Here is a 17602-nt window from a genome sequence, read left to right as displayed (position 1 = left end):
CGTCAGTCCGACATCTCTCCCCTCCAGATGCTGTGCTCCCCGGGCGTCCTGCTGGGAGACCCGGTGCCCGCCCTGGTCCTGCCTGGGTAGCAACGCCTGGCGTGTGCGCACATCCACTCCCCGACCTCCAACCTTCCTCCTCCAAGGATGTGGGCGGGCCCACCGGCAACAGTTAACCGGCGCGTGGGCGCCCCCATCCAATCCGGGCGTCAGCTGTGGGGGCGTCCCTCAGGAGCCATGGGGCGGCCACAGATGTCCTGAAGCATGGAGACGGTAGAGAAGATCCCTATCTTGGGCTTGGGCACCTGGAAGGTGAGCGGGCCTCCGAGTCGAGGGGAGCCGGCGCCTTTCCTTTCCGCGTGCGCTCTGACGCGGAGGGGCCACCTGCGGGGCCACCCACGCGGACACCCGCAGGGACCCCTGCTGCAGCCTTGACCCGGCTCAGCTGGTCGCCCGTACCTCCCTCTGGGCCTCCTCCTTTGTGTTTGAAAGATGGACTTTTTAGATAGATTTTCTGAAAATGGAGGTCTCCCTGTGGTATTTTCATATGGAGGCTGTAGGGGAGCAGGACATTTCCTCTTCCCAAATGTGGGTTCGTCTGGCTGGAGAACGAATTAAATTCACATGAGACAGAATAGCAAGAGAAATTTAAACCAAGCTTTATGAGGAACCATGGCCCGGGGCCTTTCTTCCCGAAGGAAGAAAGGGCACTGAAGAAGTGGGGTGCACATAGTGGTTATATACCCCCAAACAGGGTGTTTCACATGTGATTGAAATGTCCCTCCCACAATAGTCACAAGATTGCCCTGTCGGCACATTGCTTGATGGACACAGCAGGTAGTGGGTCTGCTGTCTCAGAGGGCGTAGCCAGAGGCAAGTGGGTTGTCTGGAGCTGGGCGGTCACAGGTGAGCTCAGCAATCAGTTCCTAGCCTAAAGAAAGATGCTTAATCCTTAAAGAAATGCCAAAGTTGGGAGGGGGAGGGAAGTCAGGTACAGGAGGTTACCAGACTAGCACAATAAAATGCAGATTTAAGTCCTTGCCTTTGGTATTGATTAAGAGTTTTTAGAGAGAAGGTCATCACCTTTCTTCTTCCTGGTACAGAGGGGGAGGCACCTTTTACAGATAGAGATTTACCTTACAAACATAAATGTGTCCTAAGAAAGGGCAAGTTCCATTCCTCCTTCCCTGTCCCAGTTTATCAAAAGCAATCAGCCTCAAATAATCCTGATGCCAAAGAGACATATCTTGGGGTGGCCAATTCCAGGTCCCCACAAGGCCAAATCATAATTATTCAGAAAGAATGTTAGGGAAAGCCCGGAAGAAAAGGTTGTGAGGCTTGGGTAAGGGCAGAAAGATTGACAGTCACCTAACTAGATCAGAACAGCAGCCAGCCTGGAAGATGAGAAAATGTTATCTGGATTGAAAGGATAAGGAAGCGCTGACATTGCCAACTGGGTTGTAAAAAAGGAACTTTGAAACTTTATCTCCTTCCCTGTGCAAAAACACGATAGTGAGATCATGTTGGAACTTTCTCTGCTTGGGACTTTCTAATTCTTGTCAGCGATTAAGACACAGCACTAACTAAAAAGCCTTTCAAATGTGCTTTTTTTTTTTAATTTAGTCTTCTTTTTTAAAGATTTTATTGTTTTCCTTTTTCTCCCCAAAGCCCCCCAGTACACAGTTGTGTATTCTTCATTGTGGGTCCTTCTAGTTGTGGCATGTGGGACGCTGCCTCAGCGTGGTTTGATGGGCAGTGCCATGTCCGTGCCCAGGATTCGAACCAACAAAACATTGGGCCGCCTGCAGTGCAGCACGTGAACTTAACCACTCGGCCATGGGGCCAGCCCCTTAACTTAGTCTTTAATAAAAAGATGTTCATTTAAGAAGTCACTTAGGAGGTTATTGGATGAGTAGGAATTAGAATGACCAACCCCTGCTCATCCAATTATTATTTCAGTTATTTCTTCTATCCACTTATCAACTGTTAGAGGCCAAGGATGTAATTTTATTCCTTGTGGTTCTCAGCATCTAGCCAAAGACATACAGTAGGCAGCTGTTCCGTAAGCACTGGGTGGGTTTAAGTGTTCTGCATTTCTTGCCTGACTTTAATTCTGTCCGTTGTCTGCTATGTCGTCTGCACACAGCTCAGTGTGCGAGTCCACACCTGTGTTCTTGTACACAGGGTAAGGAAAAGCTGTGAGAACTGTTCTGAAGGGGCTGAGACATTCATTTGTGGTTATTGTTAGACCTCAGGTACAGAGAATTGGATTAATTGCGATCACCCTTCCCTGATCCATGCAAAGGCTTGTTTTATTTAGTTACTTTGGATGATGTCACATCACAAATCTACCATTAGCTGTCTCTTGCCCAAGAGATAGCTACATCAACAACCAACCACAAAAACTTGGTGGCTTTACAACACCGTGTGGTTCGTTACCCCTGCATTAGGTGGTCAGCTGGGCAGCTGTGTGGGTCTTGGCCCGACTCTCTCACACGTCTGGGGTTTGTCAGGTGTCACTTGGGACCGTTGTGGCTACTCCCCCGCTTGCCTGCACTTGCCTCTTCTCCTCAAGCAGGCTGGTCTGGGAATATTCCCATGGTAACGGCCGAGGCAGAAGAGAGCAAGGGGGACTAGGTGGACCGCGCCAGGCGTCCTGAGGCCTGAGTTTCGAACCCGCCCCTCTGCTGCATTCTCTTGGTCCAAGGAAAACACAAGGACCGCCCAGATTTGAGAGGTGGAGATGGAGCTCTGACTGGGCCTGTAGAATCACGTTAAATCTATAGGTCAACTTGGGGAATTAACATCTTTATGACATTAAATCTGTCTTTCTACAAGCATGGTATATTTCTCTGTTAATAAATTGTCCTAAATATATTCCGTCACTAATTATCTCTTCATATGGTTTTTCCTCTAGAGAACACCTACTTCGTTTGTTGGATGTATTCCTGGGTGCTTGATGGTCTGTTATGCTATTGGAAGTGACACTTCTCTGAAATTATGTTTTCAACTTGTTTGCTGTTGGTGCATAGAAAAACAGTCGTCTTTGGTATGCTCATCAAATTTCCAGCCACTTTGCTAAACGATACTATTGTTTTAACTTGCCTATAGATGCTTTTGGGTTTTCTACATACATGATCTTATGCATCTGCGAGTAATGATAGTTTCATTTCCTTTTTTCCAATCCTGAAGTCTCAGATTGCTTTTTCTGAGCTGCTTGTTCTGGCTAGGACCTCCACTGCAGGGGCCCTTCTTGCTTTGTTCCTGATTTTAAAGGGAATGCTTCTGCTGTGTCCAGGATTAGGATGATGTTTGCCCTAGGTCTTTTGGTTTGTTTGTTTTTATTCTTGATTTTGTCATTGCTGTTGTTTTAAACATGGATATTCTTTATCAGGTTAAAGAGTTTCCTTCTTTCCTAATTTATTGAGAGTTTAAATCATGAATGGGTGTTGAATCTTAGCCAACAGCGATTGAGATGATTTTCTTGTTTTTTAATTTTTTTCTCTTTTAATCTACTAATGTGGTGAATTATTGTGGATTTTCTAATATCACGCCATCCTTGGCTATCCAAGATAACTCAATGTGGGTGGGTATATTATTTTTCCATATGTATTATTGCATCCAATTTGTTATTATTTTACTTAGGAGTTTTACAATTATATTCATAAGTGAAATGAATGTGTAACTTTCCTTTCAATATTTTTGTCTGCTTTCGATTTCAGGGTTATGCTGGCTTGGTAGAAGGAGTTGGGCGTATTTCCTCTCTTTGTTTTCTCTGAAAGGTTTTATGTTAAAGTGGGATGATTTCTTTCTTGAAAGTTTTATAGAACTGTGTGTGTGTTTAACTAATCGCTTCACTTTTTAAATAATTATAGGACAGTTCAGCTTTTATTTCTTCTTAAGCTTTCCTATGAATTTTTTCACTTTGTTTCATTTTTCTAAATTGTTGGCTTATAGTTATTGATAATATTTTCTTAGATTTTAAATCTCTTACCTTTATGTGCTGGTTTTCGTTCATGTCATGAAAAGGAAAAAAGGTCTTCTCAGTCTTGTCAGAAGTTTGTCTACTTTATTAAGGTTTTTCAAAGAAGTGACCTCTGGCTTTGTTGATTTTCTCTAGCATATCTTTATTTGATGTTCATTCTTATTTATTTATTTTTTTGTGAGGACTATTCGCCCTGAACTAACATCTGTGCCAGTCTTCCTCTCCTTTTTTTTTTTTAATAATTATTTTAAATGAAATTTTTTTTTTCCCAAAGATTGGCACCTGAGCTAACAACTGTGGCTGATCTTCTTTTTTTTTTCTTCTCCCCAAAGCCCTGCAGTACATAGTTGTATATCCTAGCTGTGAATGCCTCTGGTTGTGCTGTGTGGGACGCCACCTCAGCATGGCCTGATGAGCGGTGCCATGTCTGTGCCCAGGATCCAAACTGGTGAAACCCTGGGCTGCTGAAGCGGAGCACGTGAACTTAAATATTCAGCCACAGGGCTGGCCCCTCTTCCTCTACTTTGTTTGTAGGTCATTGTCACAGCATGGCTGACAAGTGGTGTAGATCTGTGCCCAAGATCTGAACCGGCAAACCCAGGGCTGCCGAAGCAAAGCGTGCCAAACTGAACCACTAGGCCACAGGGCCGGGCCCTCGTTCTTTTTTTTTTTTTTTTTTTTCTGCTTTATCTCCCCAAACTCCCCCTGTACATAGTTGTATATCCTAGTTGCAGGTCCTTCCAGTTGTGGGATGTGGGACGCCGCCTCAATGTGGCCTGGCGAGCGGTGGCATGTCTACGCCCAGGATCTGAACCCTGGACCGCCGCAGTGGAGCGTGCGAACTTAACCACTCGGCCACAGAGCCAGTCCCAGGGGCCCTCATTCTTATTTTCATTTTCTCTTTCCTTCTCATTTCTTGGTGGTTCTTTTTCTAATTTAAGATGGATACTTGGTTCATTAGCTTTCAACCGTTCTGAATCTGTTGCTTAATAAATGAAGATCATTATACTGTTACATCTCATGGGCTCCCTGTGCAGTTCAAGTGTGAAAGTGGTTTGTGAGCTATGACACCCTCTGGGAGTGTTCGGTCGCGTGGTGTCGTGAGCCTTTGCCACGCTTTTCCCTCTAGTTCCAGCCCTTGTTGCTTGAGCACCATGTCTACAGGGAGCTGCTTCTTCTCTGAACTTCCGCTTTCCCGATGGAACCCACACTGTGCCTGTGGGTTTGGGCAGATGCTCTGTGTGATGGATTATCTTTGTGAGAGGACACACCGCTTGACCTTTACACTTGGACTTGTGGTCTTTGTGGGTGGAGGTGAGTCTCTACCTCCTTGTGTCTCAGTTGTTATTATTATTCATCCTGCGCTTATTGATTCCTTCGTTCCTTCAGGAAGCATTGCCTCTAGCTCGGTTACTTGCAGGCACGAAAAATACCTGTGGTGTTTTCCCCAAGTAAGTAAAGGAGTTGGAACTTAGATTATCTATAAATCCTGTCTGACTCTGACTTGCCCCAATGTTAGGACTGACTGACAGCAGTACCGACTCAATGACTTCATTTTTTGTGTATTGTTGACTCTACATTCTAGAAAGAGAAGGAGAAATTGAGTGACTTCTGTCTTGTTCATGTGGCAGGAGGCTCCGGGGGACGTGACGAATGCCGTGAAGGTGGCCATTGACGCCGGCTACCGACACTTCGACTGCGCCTCCTTCTACCACAACGAGACTGAGATTGGAGTGGGGATCCAGCTCAAGGTCAAGGAGGGCGTGGTAAAGCGGGAGGACCTGTTCATTGTCAGTAAGGTAGGAATGCCCGTGGACTACTCGGGGCTTGGGTAGCAGGTCGCTGAAACAGCGCATGGAGGCTCTCTGGTCTCCTCAGAGGAGCTGATGACTCCATTCGTACTTGGACCAGACCTGACAAGGACGTCTGTAGCTTCATGCATGTGCTGGGAGTGGTGCAGGTGAAGGTGTCGGAGACAGCGTGACAAGCAGAGGGGACGGCTCGAGCAAAGGCACAAGGCACGCACAGCGCAGTTGGTTCAGGGGCCTAGAAGAAGCTTGGCGTTCCTGGATCGAAAACTGTTAGGCAGCAGAGAGCAATGAGAAGCGAGGCTGGCGGAGTGGACCGGCCAGATCATGGAAGGCCTGGATGCCATCTAAGGAGCTTAGTCTTTTCGCATAGAGAGAGGAGCACCGTTGGAGGTTATTAAATAGGGGACTTATATTCTGTATAAGCGAGACTTGTATTGTAGGCAGGAGATTGTAGCAGCTGAAAGAAGCATGCATTTGAATAGGAGGCAGGAGACATTAACGGCAGTGTGGTGAGAGATGATGACAGCCTGAACTAGCACAGTGGGAAACGATAGAGAAGAAGAGTGGCTGTAAAGGCCAGTTAGGAGGCGGCCCCTGTAGGAAATGCCAGCGTAGACTGAGATAGTGGAGAATTAAAGAATGTTAGGCCAGGAGTCATGGGTTCACATTCCAGCTGTAGGTCACGGGCTGTGAGAGACTGGGTCAGTCACTGGATGGCTCAGGGTCCAAGCTTCGTCATGTAAAACGAGACTCTGGATCTCAGTAGTCTCCCGAGTGATTTAAATTTCTATAATTGCAAGATTCACTGTTGTTTCTGTCATAGATTTGCTTTTCTGTATTACTTTAAGATAATTTCTGGGGGCTGCTCCGTGGCTGAGTGGTTAAGTTCGCGCACTCTGCTTCCACGGCCCAGGGTTTCACTGGTTAGATCCTGAGCGCAGACCTAGCACTGCTCATCAGGCCACTCCGAGGTGGGTCCCACATAGCAGAGCTAGAAGAACCTACAACTAGAATATACAGCTATGTGCTGGGGGGCTTTGGGGAGAAGAAACACAAAAAGATTGGCAGCAGATGTCAGCTCAGGGCCAATCTTTAAACGGAAAAAAAAAAAAATAGATAATTTCTGTAACTCCTCAGTGCTGTCTAAAGCTAGAGTGCAGGGCTGGTAGTGGAGAGGCCTGGCTGTGAACGTGGCAGAGGAGCGGGAATCCCTTCTGACTGTCGAGGTAGGGGAGATGGGTGACTGGAGATTCCTAAGTCTGGCCGCCAGTCTGGGGATGGGTTGCTCCTGAGTGCATCACAGCCAGCAGTGGAAGTGTGTGCTCAGAGTGCTTGAAGTTTGGAAAAGTCAGGGAAATACAATTAAAAAAAATAAATCACTTATATCCTCCCCATCCGGAGAGTACTGTTGTTTACACTGTGATGTATTTACTTGCAGTTTTTCTCACTTTTGTTAATACACTGGGTTTGTAGTTTGTTTTTACATCTTCTAATTGTCTTTCTTTTACTTATTTATTTTTGTTTTTTCTTCTTGCTGTGATAGGCCTTCAGATTAGTTTCTGTCACAGTTAATACTAAATGAGGGGAAAAGCAAATGACAGATTTTCTCCTTAAAGAGGGCGTGGATGGAGATGTCTAACAAGGATAAGGCGGTGTATGTTAACTTCTCTAACTTCTTATCCTGCACGATTGTGAGGCCTTAGGAGCAGAGGACCTTTAACATAGAGTGCATTTAAGTGAGAAACACGACGTAGAAATTCTTCTGACTTTTCCTCATATCCTTTCTGCCCGCAGGCATTGTTTTTTGGGTGGGGCTCCCAGTGGATCCAAACCACCAGACGGCCCTCCCGTCAAATATTTCACGGGGTCTCCAACTCCCTTTTGGAGCAATCAGCCCAAAGGAGCCCAGCTTTGGAGATCCCTCCCTGAGGGGTCCCGGAACCCTCTGAGGATGATGCCATTGCTCTAGTGTGTCTGTTCCATGTAGTCTTGGAGGCTGTTCCTCCTCCGGATCCCAGACTTGTGGGCCCCAGTGGCAGATGTCGTGTTGATACTGGCTCTGTGGCCCCGTGTGTCAGTGCTTGCTCCCTCTCCTCTTAGCTCTGGTGCACCTGCCATGAGAAGTCCCTGGTGGAAGCAGCATGCACCCGGAGTCTCAGGGCCTTGAAGCTGAGCTACTTGGACCTCTACCTCATGCACTGGCCCATGGGTTTCCAGGTACCGTTCGGGAGATGGTGAGATACCCTGCTGGCAGCGCCTCCTTTCCCAATCACACCCCATCTGGTTGTGGGACGAGCTTGGGCCAGCAGCCAGGGCGTGTGGGTTCTCGGGCTGCGTCGGCCTCACACACACATTCGGTTATCTCTGGGCCTCAGCTCAGGGCAGGCTTGGACATGGGGACCTCTGAGGCCCCCACAGTTCTGACACACTGTGATTCTTTGTTCCAAACCAGTCATTTCTTCTCCAAGCAGAGAGAGCATTGGTTTGCCTAGAGGTCTTCAGGTGAGAGCAGATATGAGACGGGAAATACTGCTGCTCCGAGCAGCTGCCGTGTCACCTCCCAGGCTAAGTGAATTCCTTGGCTCCGTCTTTCCTTGTTGGGCCTGTTCTCTTTGGGGAGTGGCTGCTCCTTCGCCATCTGGGAGACATTCGCTTGTTCACTGGCAGCAGGTCCACTCGACCTGGCGGTGGATGATTTCTCCACTTGGTTTTATTCTCTTTACTTGATTGCTCCGCACATCCCCTTTGTCTCTAAACCCTGCTCAGCAGCTTCCCGGCCTCAGTCTCATGTTGGTCTTGGCCAGGATGTCCCTGCACACCTGCCCCAGACTGAGATGACAGCCTCTCTGGCTGAGGACACAGTCACACAGGTGGCATCGGGGAGCATGGCAGTCCTGGGGAGGATTCGTCCCACGTCGGAGTGGGCGAGTGCCCCTTGGGCACCTCCCGTGGGTGCACCTGTCGGAGGATCTACTGGTGCACCAACAGAACCTGCTTCATTCTGGCGCAGCTCTCCGTGAAGGCTTTGTATTTAGCGTCACAAAAGGATGTGGCACTGTGCATCCGGCACATCCATAGAGAACAGAGACACCCAGGGAGCAGAACAAGAGAGAATGGTTCAGAAATTATTTCTGTATCCTTGAAATCCAGTGCACTCAGAGAATAATGCTTAAAATAATGATAACAGCTGGGTCGCACTTACTGTCAGCTCTTAGTGTTATCTTAACGATGAACCAGGTCCTGTTTTAGGCACTTTACACATGTGAACTCATTCAGTCCTTACGATGGTTCTCTAAAGTGGGAACTGTTAATATCTCCAATGTACAGATGATGAAACTGAGGCGCAGAAAGGTTGAGTAAGATTATCGGGGCCCAGAAGCAGGTGCTCAGGTCAGATGCCCGTTGCTCTGCCAGGCCCGCATCTTCTGGCAGATGCCTGGGGGATAGAAAAGGAAGAGCCCTCAGATCACTCAACCTATTACCGAATAGAATTCCATTTATGAGAAATTGAGAGTTAACAAAATAAAGCATAAATGCTTAGAAGGGGAATCCAAACATCATGCAGAAATATTGAAACTCCTTGGGCCTTATTCTCATGCAGTGTAGACAGTGCGTCTTCAGCCAGGTGGGAACCGGTGGACCTGTTGTGCTGTCTGCTGGTTGGGAGCGAGGTCAGGAGGGTGTTTGTGCAGAGGCAGAGAGAAATATCATGTCCACATGGGAGGCAGATTTGAAGCTTCGGTTTATCATGAACAATTTCCCTAAGATGTGGATCAGCCCGCAGTTTTAGACATTCTCCCCACTGCTGCTCGAGCTAAGGAGTAGGTGTTGTTAAGTAAACATGTGTCGTCCCCCATCCCCCGTGACATGCTACACGGAGCCGTGCGTGGGCGAGGAAGGCAGATTGCGAAGCGGTACCTGCAGGTGCTCTGAGGGATGACTTCAGTCCCCCTTTCATGCCGTCCCTCTGCCCTACTCTCCCGGGCACTTTGTGTTAATTCTCCATTCTCTGTCACTGTGATGAGAATTGTAAGAAAAGAAGATCCCAACAGTGGGCTTGGGAGAAGGTTGATGGAGGGGGCTCCTAAGACGTGAAGGAAGACCCTTTTCCCCATTCTTTACCTGAAATTGCTAAATGCTTTTCTGGTAACAGGCGAGGGTTCAGGGTCTCCCTTTCCTGTCCGTGCAAGGTGGGCAGTGAACGTCGAGGTTGGCTGGAACTTTGCTGACCATCCAGTCCACCCAGCCCTTGGTCTTGTACAGGTGACACCAGCCCTGGAGAAGGGAAGGCACTCGGCTTAGTGTGAGGGCCGTGGCTCTGACCTGGACTTGCTGATCCACCTCCAGCATCTCCCCTACATCCGGATTCTCCCGCCACCCTGTCTCCTCTTCAGAGGTGACCACAAACCCCCAGTAAGCTCTTTTCTTCTGGTTCTCACAGTCTGGGAGAAACGAGTTGCCCTTGGACCAAGAAGGCATGGTTATACCCAGCGACACGGACTTCCTGGACACGTGGGAGGTGAGCTGAGCCGTGAGATCCTGAGCTTGTTGTTTCAGAGACACTGGGTTGTCTCCTCGAGACACAGGTGTGCAGTCTGAAGCGGAAACGGACACCTGGCTGAGGACCTGAGACGACAGACGGCTGTCTGGTTTCCTTACTTTAGTTTGTTTCGTCTCTGAAACATTTATTTTAGGGATAGCTAATTCAGACCTCTTTTTTATTCTCAAATGTTTATTTTTTTTGGTTAAAAAATATCACATGGTCATTACAGAAACTATAGAAGGGTATAAAAAAAATTTAAAAATCCATTTTTCCATTACCCGGTGGTAACCACTACTAATATTTTATGATTCCTTTCAGCTCTTTTGTAAACATTTCAGAACGACAACTCTGGCAGCGTGGTGAAGTTTGGGGTGGGGCTGGGAGAAGCCTGGAGGGAGGGTCACTGCGTTTCAAGCCTGCTGCCAGAGTCTGGACGAAAAGCGATGAGGCCTGAAGTAAAGTGGGAGTCAGGGGAGGTGATGGGTGTGAGATGCGTGGCAGTGAAGTGAGGGGGTGGGAGGAGGACAGGTGGATTCCTGCCGACCCCGGCTTCTAGCGCAGGCGACCAGGTGTGTGCAGTCTTGCAAACAACACAAGGGTAGAGGACGGCAGGTGTGGGACACAGGAAGAAAGCGAGTTCAAATCGGGACTTGCTGAGTTTCAGAAGATGAGATTCTGGAGCCATTCGTGTGAGATTGATGGGTGCAGCCCGGGGAGTGCGGAGGTCCTCCAGGCAGGGAGAGGAGGGGAGCACAGACAGGGAGGAGTACCAGGCCAGGCTGGCCTCTCCTTCCAGCAAAGCAGAGACTCCAGAGGTGTCTGAGATGTCAGGACCAGTGTTAGGGGCCAACCCTTTCTGTCACACTATGTTGCCTCTCCTAAAGATTTGGGTTAAACTCGGGGCTTTTGTGTGGCACGATTGAGGTCCCCAGTGATTGTTGCAGCTTTGAGGCAGTAACTGGTGCACAATGACTTGGTCACCAGCCCCGCACCCACTCAAGACTTGTCACTGTCACTTACCCTGGCCTCGAGCCACGCTCTTTCTGAAGCTGAAGGCCAAACCATCTCGCTGATCTGTGACCAGCGCAAAGCTTTGGCTGGCTCTGCCCTTGAGTCCCTTAAAATGTTAACTGGAGGGTGGACTAGGAGAGTGCTGATGCATCATGGTCCCTAAGAAGGTTATATTCTAGGGTAGAAGGAGAAGTGAGCAAAGAAAGCTGCACTGGACATCTTTGCAAGCCCCATATCCGCAGTTACTCAGAATACTAGCAGTAGCAGCAGCTGGAGTGTGTTGAGTGTTTGCTAGATCCCACCCTGAGCTAATGCTCTGTGTGTATCATTTGATGGAATCCTAGAACTGACCCTGGGGCCTGGACAAGGTCGTTCCCGTCTTGCTGATGAGGACATCGAGGCTTAGCGAGGTCATGTCATATGCCCAAGGTCCCCCAGCTACCAAGTGATGGAGCTGGGAGGAGACCTCGAGTGCGGAAATGCCGATGAAGCCTCACGTGAAAGATTTAAAAATAGTGGGGGGAGCCAGTTTAAGACTACTGTGCGACGTGGATTGTCAGTGGAGTAGACAGAGCCCATACGCCCAAGTAATTCCTAGTTCTCTTCAGGCCATGGAGGAGCTGGTGGATGCAGGGCTGGTGAGAGCCATCGGGGTGTCCAACTTCAACCACGAGCAGCTTGAGAGGCTGTTGAACAAACCCAACCTGAGGTTCAAGCCGGTGAACAACCAGGTGAGCTTGTGAGCAGCCGCGCGGCTTTCATGGCTGGAGCTGGCTGTTCAGCTGTTATCTCCACACGGCCGGACTGGAAATGCAAGCAGGAGCGGAGCATGTGAAGGAGGCCTTTTTCCCTCGTGTCTGTCCAAAATCGTGACTTAGGGAGCAGTGAGGCAGGTGACGGGTGAATGGGGAGAGACCTTTCTCTAAGGCCTGTTGGGTTGGCGTTGCCTGTAGCGTGAGTTTGTCACATGCAACTCCCAGCTTCGTTCATTCACTTGACAAGTATTTACTGAGTAACTTCTGGAAGGCTGGCTTCTTCTAGATGTTCGGGAGACGTCTGTGAACAAGACAAGATCAGACCAAAAGCCCTGCTTCAGGAGCTCCCATCCTAGTGGCAGCAGATAGAAAATAGCAAGTAACTGCCACACATGAGATGTCAGACAGAGCTGGTGCTGCAGAGGAGGTGAGGGGGCGGGGCTGGGGGACCTCACCGAGCGGGTGCTGCGCCAGCGTCCAGATGACGTAAGTGTTCCTCAAGCCTGGTTACAGCAGGCCGGCATCTCAGCTGTCACTTAGTCCAGCCTTTTCATGTCACGGGCCTAGACCCTCAGGCCCCGAGGTGCTCACGTAGCTTGTCAGCAGCGGAGCCCAGACATGAAGGGCGGCCCTCTTCTCGAGGGTGCTAGGAGACAGTCTCCTCTGGTAAGCTGCGATTCTCTTTGTAGATCGAGTGCCACCCGTATCTTACACAGAAGAATCTCATCAGTTTTTGCCAATCCAGAGGTGTGTCCGTGACGGCTTACCTGCCCCTCGGTGGCTCCAGGTAGAGATGCCCAGTGGTTGCCAGTTGAGGCCCTAGCAGGAAATAGACGCACCCTCCAATTTAACGTGGTTAGTTAGTGGAGGGCTTAATGAGGGTGTGGGCAGGGTGTGGAGAGAGCGCAGGCTCCCTGCAGGGGGCACTGTCGCCACCCCTGGGCCCAGTGGGCTGAGGGAGGGAGATGGCACTGGGAGCCAGAGGCAAGTCACTTTGAGGGGCTGCCTTGAGAAGGGCAGTGACCCTTTTAGAGACATAACCAGCTGGGAGCGACCTCTTCGCCGAGCTCCTGACGACATCTAGTCCTCCACCAGACTTCTCTATCGGGATGCTGTGCAGACAGCTCGATCTCTGTGGATTCCACCTCCACATGTGAACTTTCCCCAGAAACTGAACTGTGTACTGTGCTCCCTACGTCAGCGGAGGAGCCACCACCCACTCAGCCGCCTCGGCCAGAAAGGTGGAAGTCACGCCTTCCCAACGCCCCCAGTCCAGTCCATCCGCACATCCACTGATGGCGCTGCCAGAGAACGTGGAGTCTGTCTCCTGGTCTCTGTTCTCTCCATTGCCGCCTTCCTTAAATCAGAATTCTCTCAGGCTGTGATAGCCGCCTCTTAACTCCTGCCGGATCTGCCCAGTTCCAATCCATTGTCCACACGGTAGCTGAAGGGCGCTGTCTCAGTATGATTGTGTCACTTTCCTGCTTAAATCTCCTTCCCTTCTCGGCATGGCCTAGGAGTCCTGACTGGTCTGGCCTCTGCCTACTTCTGGCCTCGTTTCTTCCTGCAGACACACTGGTACTGTTGGAAACTACGCGAGGTTCCTGGAATGGAACATGTTCTCTCTGGTCTCGGTGCATATACTGTCCTCTTTACCTCGAGATTTTGTTGGTAGTAGTATTTTTTTTAACCTAGCTAACTCCAGTTTCTGACGAAAGGCACGATTCAGCATCACCTCCTCCAGGAAGCCCACCTGACTCCCCTTATTCATGTTTTGTCCACAGCCCTTGTCACACTGTCTTCTCATTATTTTCTTCTCAGTCTCTTCCCCTTGTCAGAGCTCCTTGAGTGCAGGGACTGCACCTAATTCATGACTTTCTGCCCAGCCCCCAGCTCAGTGCCTGGGACGTATCAGGGGCCCAGAAAAGGCTGAGATTACTTGACTGTTATTACCTGTGTGTTTCCTGTGTGAAATAGAGCATGTGTGTTAGAGCTTGGTAGCAGCTCAGGAGTTCCTAGAAAGCTGGGTCATATTCGGCAGCTGAGCTTGGGGTGGTGGGAGCCATCGGGGGGGAGGGCAGCCCCCTGAGATCCTGGGCCCAGGCCAGAATGGAGTGGGTTCTGCTGGTTCCTTCAGGAGAGGCCGAAGCCTGTTTCTAGCCCAGTGTTTGAACGTGGTAAATGCTTAATAAACATTTGCTGAATAAGTGGCTCTCCGGAGTGACTGGGGCCTGTCCTCTGCAGGACAGACGTTGAGGGATAGAGCTTCTGTGCTGGCCTTCAAATCCTCTGCACATTAGGTCCCACCTGTTCACAGTCTCAACTTGTCTTGGTATTTGAGGTGAACTCTTCTGAAGTTATCATCCTCATCAACCGTTATTTATTATGGTGCTGTAGGCGTTGTTCTAGGGCCTACAAGAAGAGCTCAGAAGTCAGAGAGCCTTTAAATGTGATAGGGGCCCGCCAGACCCTGGAGAGCCTATGATCTTGTATGCCCTGGGGATGCCCGCTGGTTCTCAGAAAAAGCACCAACTATACGTGAAAAGCCACGTGTCTAGCCATCTCCACCAAAATGTTATGGGGTCATCTCTAGATGGTAGGAGTTGGGTGACCAGCTTTTCTGCATCTTTGACATTTCCCACACTGAGCAAGTATCGTGATCAGACAAAAACATAAATCTAGCTTTTCCGTTTTGGAGAAAGTTTTGTTTTCTTTTTAAGAAGGATGCAGACGTGTTTGATCTCACAGCGCCTGCCCTGTGCTCTTGGCTCTAGTGAGGGGGTGCACCTGCTGGAGGACCCTGTGATTCAGAGGATCGCAGAGAAGCACAGCAAGTCTTCAGCTCAGGTGGGTGGGGGCTGCCCACTGGGCTGGAGGAGGACGCGCTTGCTTACCCTGGACAAGCTGATGACTGACTAGCACTTTCCGGTGTTCACCTGCCCCTTGGGGGCCGCCACGTTCCCACTTGTTCGGGCCACGCTCCTGTCTCAGCCCGTCACAGAATTGACCAGCGGGCAGTTCTGTGCACATGGAACCCCCAGGCCGTGTCCCTCAGCCCCGCAGCTGATGGAACGGAAAGGGAGCGTCTCTCTCTCTTCCTTCCTCTAATGTCCAGCTGTTTGGCGGACTGGACTCAAGGTCCTCTGAGCGTCTCCAGCAGCAGCCAGCACAGGCACACTGCTAAAACCGTTCAGAAAACGCCCGTTTCGTTTCTAAAGGCCTTTGGAACAAAAGAGCTTGTAATAGACACTCCTGCCATCCCTGACTTTTCGGCTTGACTGCACCATCAAACACGAACTGTGAGGGAGACGCCCGAGCTGACCCCAGGCGGTCTCCCTTTGTCTGATGTTAGACTTTTTTTTCCTGCAGATTTTGATCCGGTTTCACATCCAGAGGCACGTGATAGTGATTCCCAAGTCTGTCACCCAGACTTGGATTCTTGAGAATTTCCAGGAAAGTGTTCCGCTCTTTGGCCTCAGAGGGTTTGGGATCTTGTGTTCACTATGGGGCTCACCCCTGTCCCAAGCAGGCCCAGCCCCTGTGGCTTTGACGCGGTGGAGAGGGGCGGGATGAAGCATCAGCCACATCAGGAGGCGCCAAGGGCGGGGCAGGCACTTACCAGCCTGGGGGCTGGCAGACGGGGTTATAGGGGAAGGAGAGGTGACGAGCAGGCAGGGCACGGCCAGAGCTCAGGGCACTGCCTGTCCCGGCGCTGCTCAGTGATGCTCCCCATGCTGCCCCACTTGATGTGTAGGGACCCTCCAAGAACCGTGCTCTTTCCCCCCTTAACCCAAACTCCACCCCGGTCCCCAGCTCTCCCTCCAGTCAGAACCACTGACACTGAGTCCCTGCTTCTGCTGGAGGTCGGGGTCGGGGGATGTCCTGTGGGTCGAGGTGACCTGTCCCCTCCCGGGCGCAGACGGAATCACTCCGTGCTCTCTTCTTTCCCGGCTCCTCAGCTGTGGGGTGGGGTTGGCTCACCTGTGTGAAAAGCCCCAATTTTAGGATAAAAAATCCTAAACCTGGGGCGGTGGGGCAGCTTAGAATACTGTTTTCGAAGGAACAGAAATAAAAATGGCACTGTGTTATAGAGTTAACAGTCCCGGCGACCAAGTGTCTCCCTAGCTGGTGGGGTGGGTGGAACAGATGTTCTTTTGTTTTGGGGTTTTTCTTGAGAAATGGGAAGAATTCTTCATTGCACCTTTTAATGGTTACAGCATGTCCCTCGCTCCTACAGCACCAATGCAATACATGTCCCATGTTTTCCAGGGCTCCTAATCGGCCCCAGCTCAGCCAACCCCGGGCAAATGGTCCAAGTCCAAGAGCATCCAGGAGCCGAGGCTGACGTGCAGGGGAAGTTTCGGGTGTTGCGTGAAGTGTCCCATTTACGTCTTTGTGCCCGCCCCCCCCCATAGGTTTAGCACAGTGCTTTGCAGGTAACATATGCCAGCCAAGTGCTCACTGAACTGAATTTCCTATGAACATTTTATTTTGGTTCCAGGTGTTTGACTTCGAATTATCAGAAGAGGATATGAATGACATGTTAGGCCTGGACAGGAATCTCCGACTGGCGACGTTCCCCATGTAAATACGGCTCGTCCTTTGCTTCCTTTCAGAAAACTCAGATTGAATGATTGGTTCCTCAGTAGGTGTTTATCATACACATTTTAGCTTCTCATGATTCTTTTCTGTTTGAGGATGAGCCACTGGACGAATCCCAAGACTAAATTTAATACATTAGGGAGTTTAAAGATCCATAACTGCGTCTTTTAAAATGTTTCTCTGCAAAAATAATCATCCTTCTCTGTTTCTGGTTTGGATTTGTCCTCTGTTTTTCAGAGCTGGAAATCACAAGGACTATCCCTTCAACATCGAGTACTGAGGGTAGCCCCCCTTGTCCTCCTCCTGCTCGGCCTAGGCCAACCCGCCCATGTCCCAACCCCGTGTCCGTCCACCTTGGCACAGGGCCTGTGTCCCCGAGGCAGAGAAAGCCTTGGCCAGGGACGAGAGGGGCAGAGGTTGATTCAGGTGGATTCCCGGCTGGAAGAGAAGCCGAGTCCCCTGAGAAATCCAAAGACTGGAGTGTGGTCTGTGACTGAGGGAGGACGTGTCCCTTGCGAGAGAAGTGACCCCTCTCCGTGGAGGACCCACACAGGCGTTAGGAATCCTTTGAGCATGCAGTATCATGGGATTTTTACAAGATGTACCGTGTGGCCTGATGCTCAAAATAAAAGATATTTGATGACTCATAAATCATTTGCCTTCACATTAAAAAAAAAATTGGGTTAGGAAATACTGAAACGTGTCTGGAGTCGAGACGACAGCATCACGAGACCCACTCCCACTGCTTGGCTGCAGCTCTCACCACCCGGCCCGGCCCGCTTTGTCCAAACTCCTGCTCCCTACCAGTCTGCCCAGATGATCCCACAGCGAAATCCTGACCTTCACACATGGAGAAGGAAACTGGGTGAAAGCAGGAAGATGTGTCAGTTCAACA

At 49.9% G+C, this 17602-nt stretch overlaps 1 protein-coding gene across 33 annotated transcripts in view; it reads left to right on the top strand.

The window, feature by feature from the left end:
* AKR1E2 (aldo-keto reductase family 1 member E2) overlaps nucleotides 1-17358 on the top strand; it is a 35793-nt gene extending 18435 nt beyond the window's left edge. For 9 of the 33 annotated variants that reach the window (XM_070601853.1, XM_070601846.1, XM_070601850.1 and 6 more), the window contains 11 exons: nucleotides 28-312; nucleotides 2918-3049; nucleotides 5617-5784; nucleotides 7897-8013; nucleotides 10238-10315; nucleotides 11959-12081; nucleotides 12795-12892; nucleotides 14826-14952; nucleotides 15475-15559; nucleotides 16608-16689; nucleotides 16945-17358. In XM_070601853.1, the coding sequence (XP_070457954.1) occupies nucleotides 265-312; nucleotides 2918-3049; nucleotides 5617-5784; nucleotides 7897-8013; nucleotides 10238-10315; nucleotides 11959-12081; nucleotides 12795-12892; nucleotides 14826-14952; nucleotides 15475-15559; nucleotides 16608-16689; nucleotides 16945-16987 (1101 nt within the window). In that variant the 5' untranslated portion in view covers nucleotides 28-264 and the 3' untranslated portion in view covers nucleotides 16988-17358. The other 24 variants (XM_070601860.1, XM_070601857.1, XM_070601858.1 and 21 more) reach the window with 17 other exon arrangements.
* Nucleotides 17359-17602: the final 244 nt, after the last annotated feature.

The sequence above is a fragment of the Equus przewalskii genome, chromosome 30 (genome assembly GCF_037783145.1).
Source record: "Equus przewalskii isolate Varuska chromosome 30, EquPr2, whole genome shotgun sequence".
NCBI classification, from domain to species: domain Eukaryota; kingdom Metazoa; phylum Chordata; class Mammalia; order Perissodactyla; family Equidae; genus Equus; species Equus przewalskii.
The sequence above is the reverse complement of the archived record's forward strand: the minus strand, read 5'-3'. Positions and strand labels throughout refer to the sequence as shown.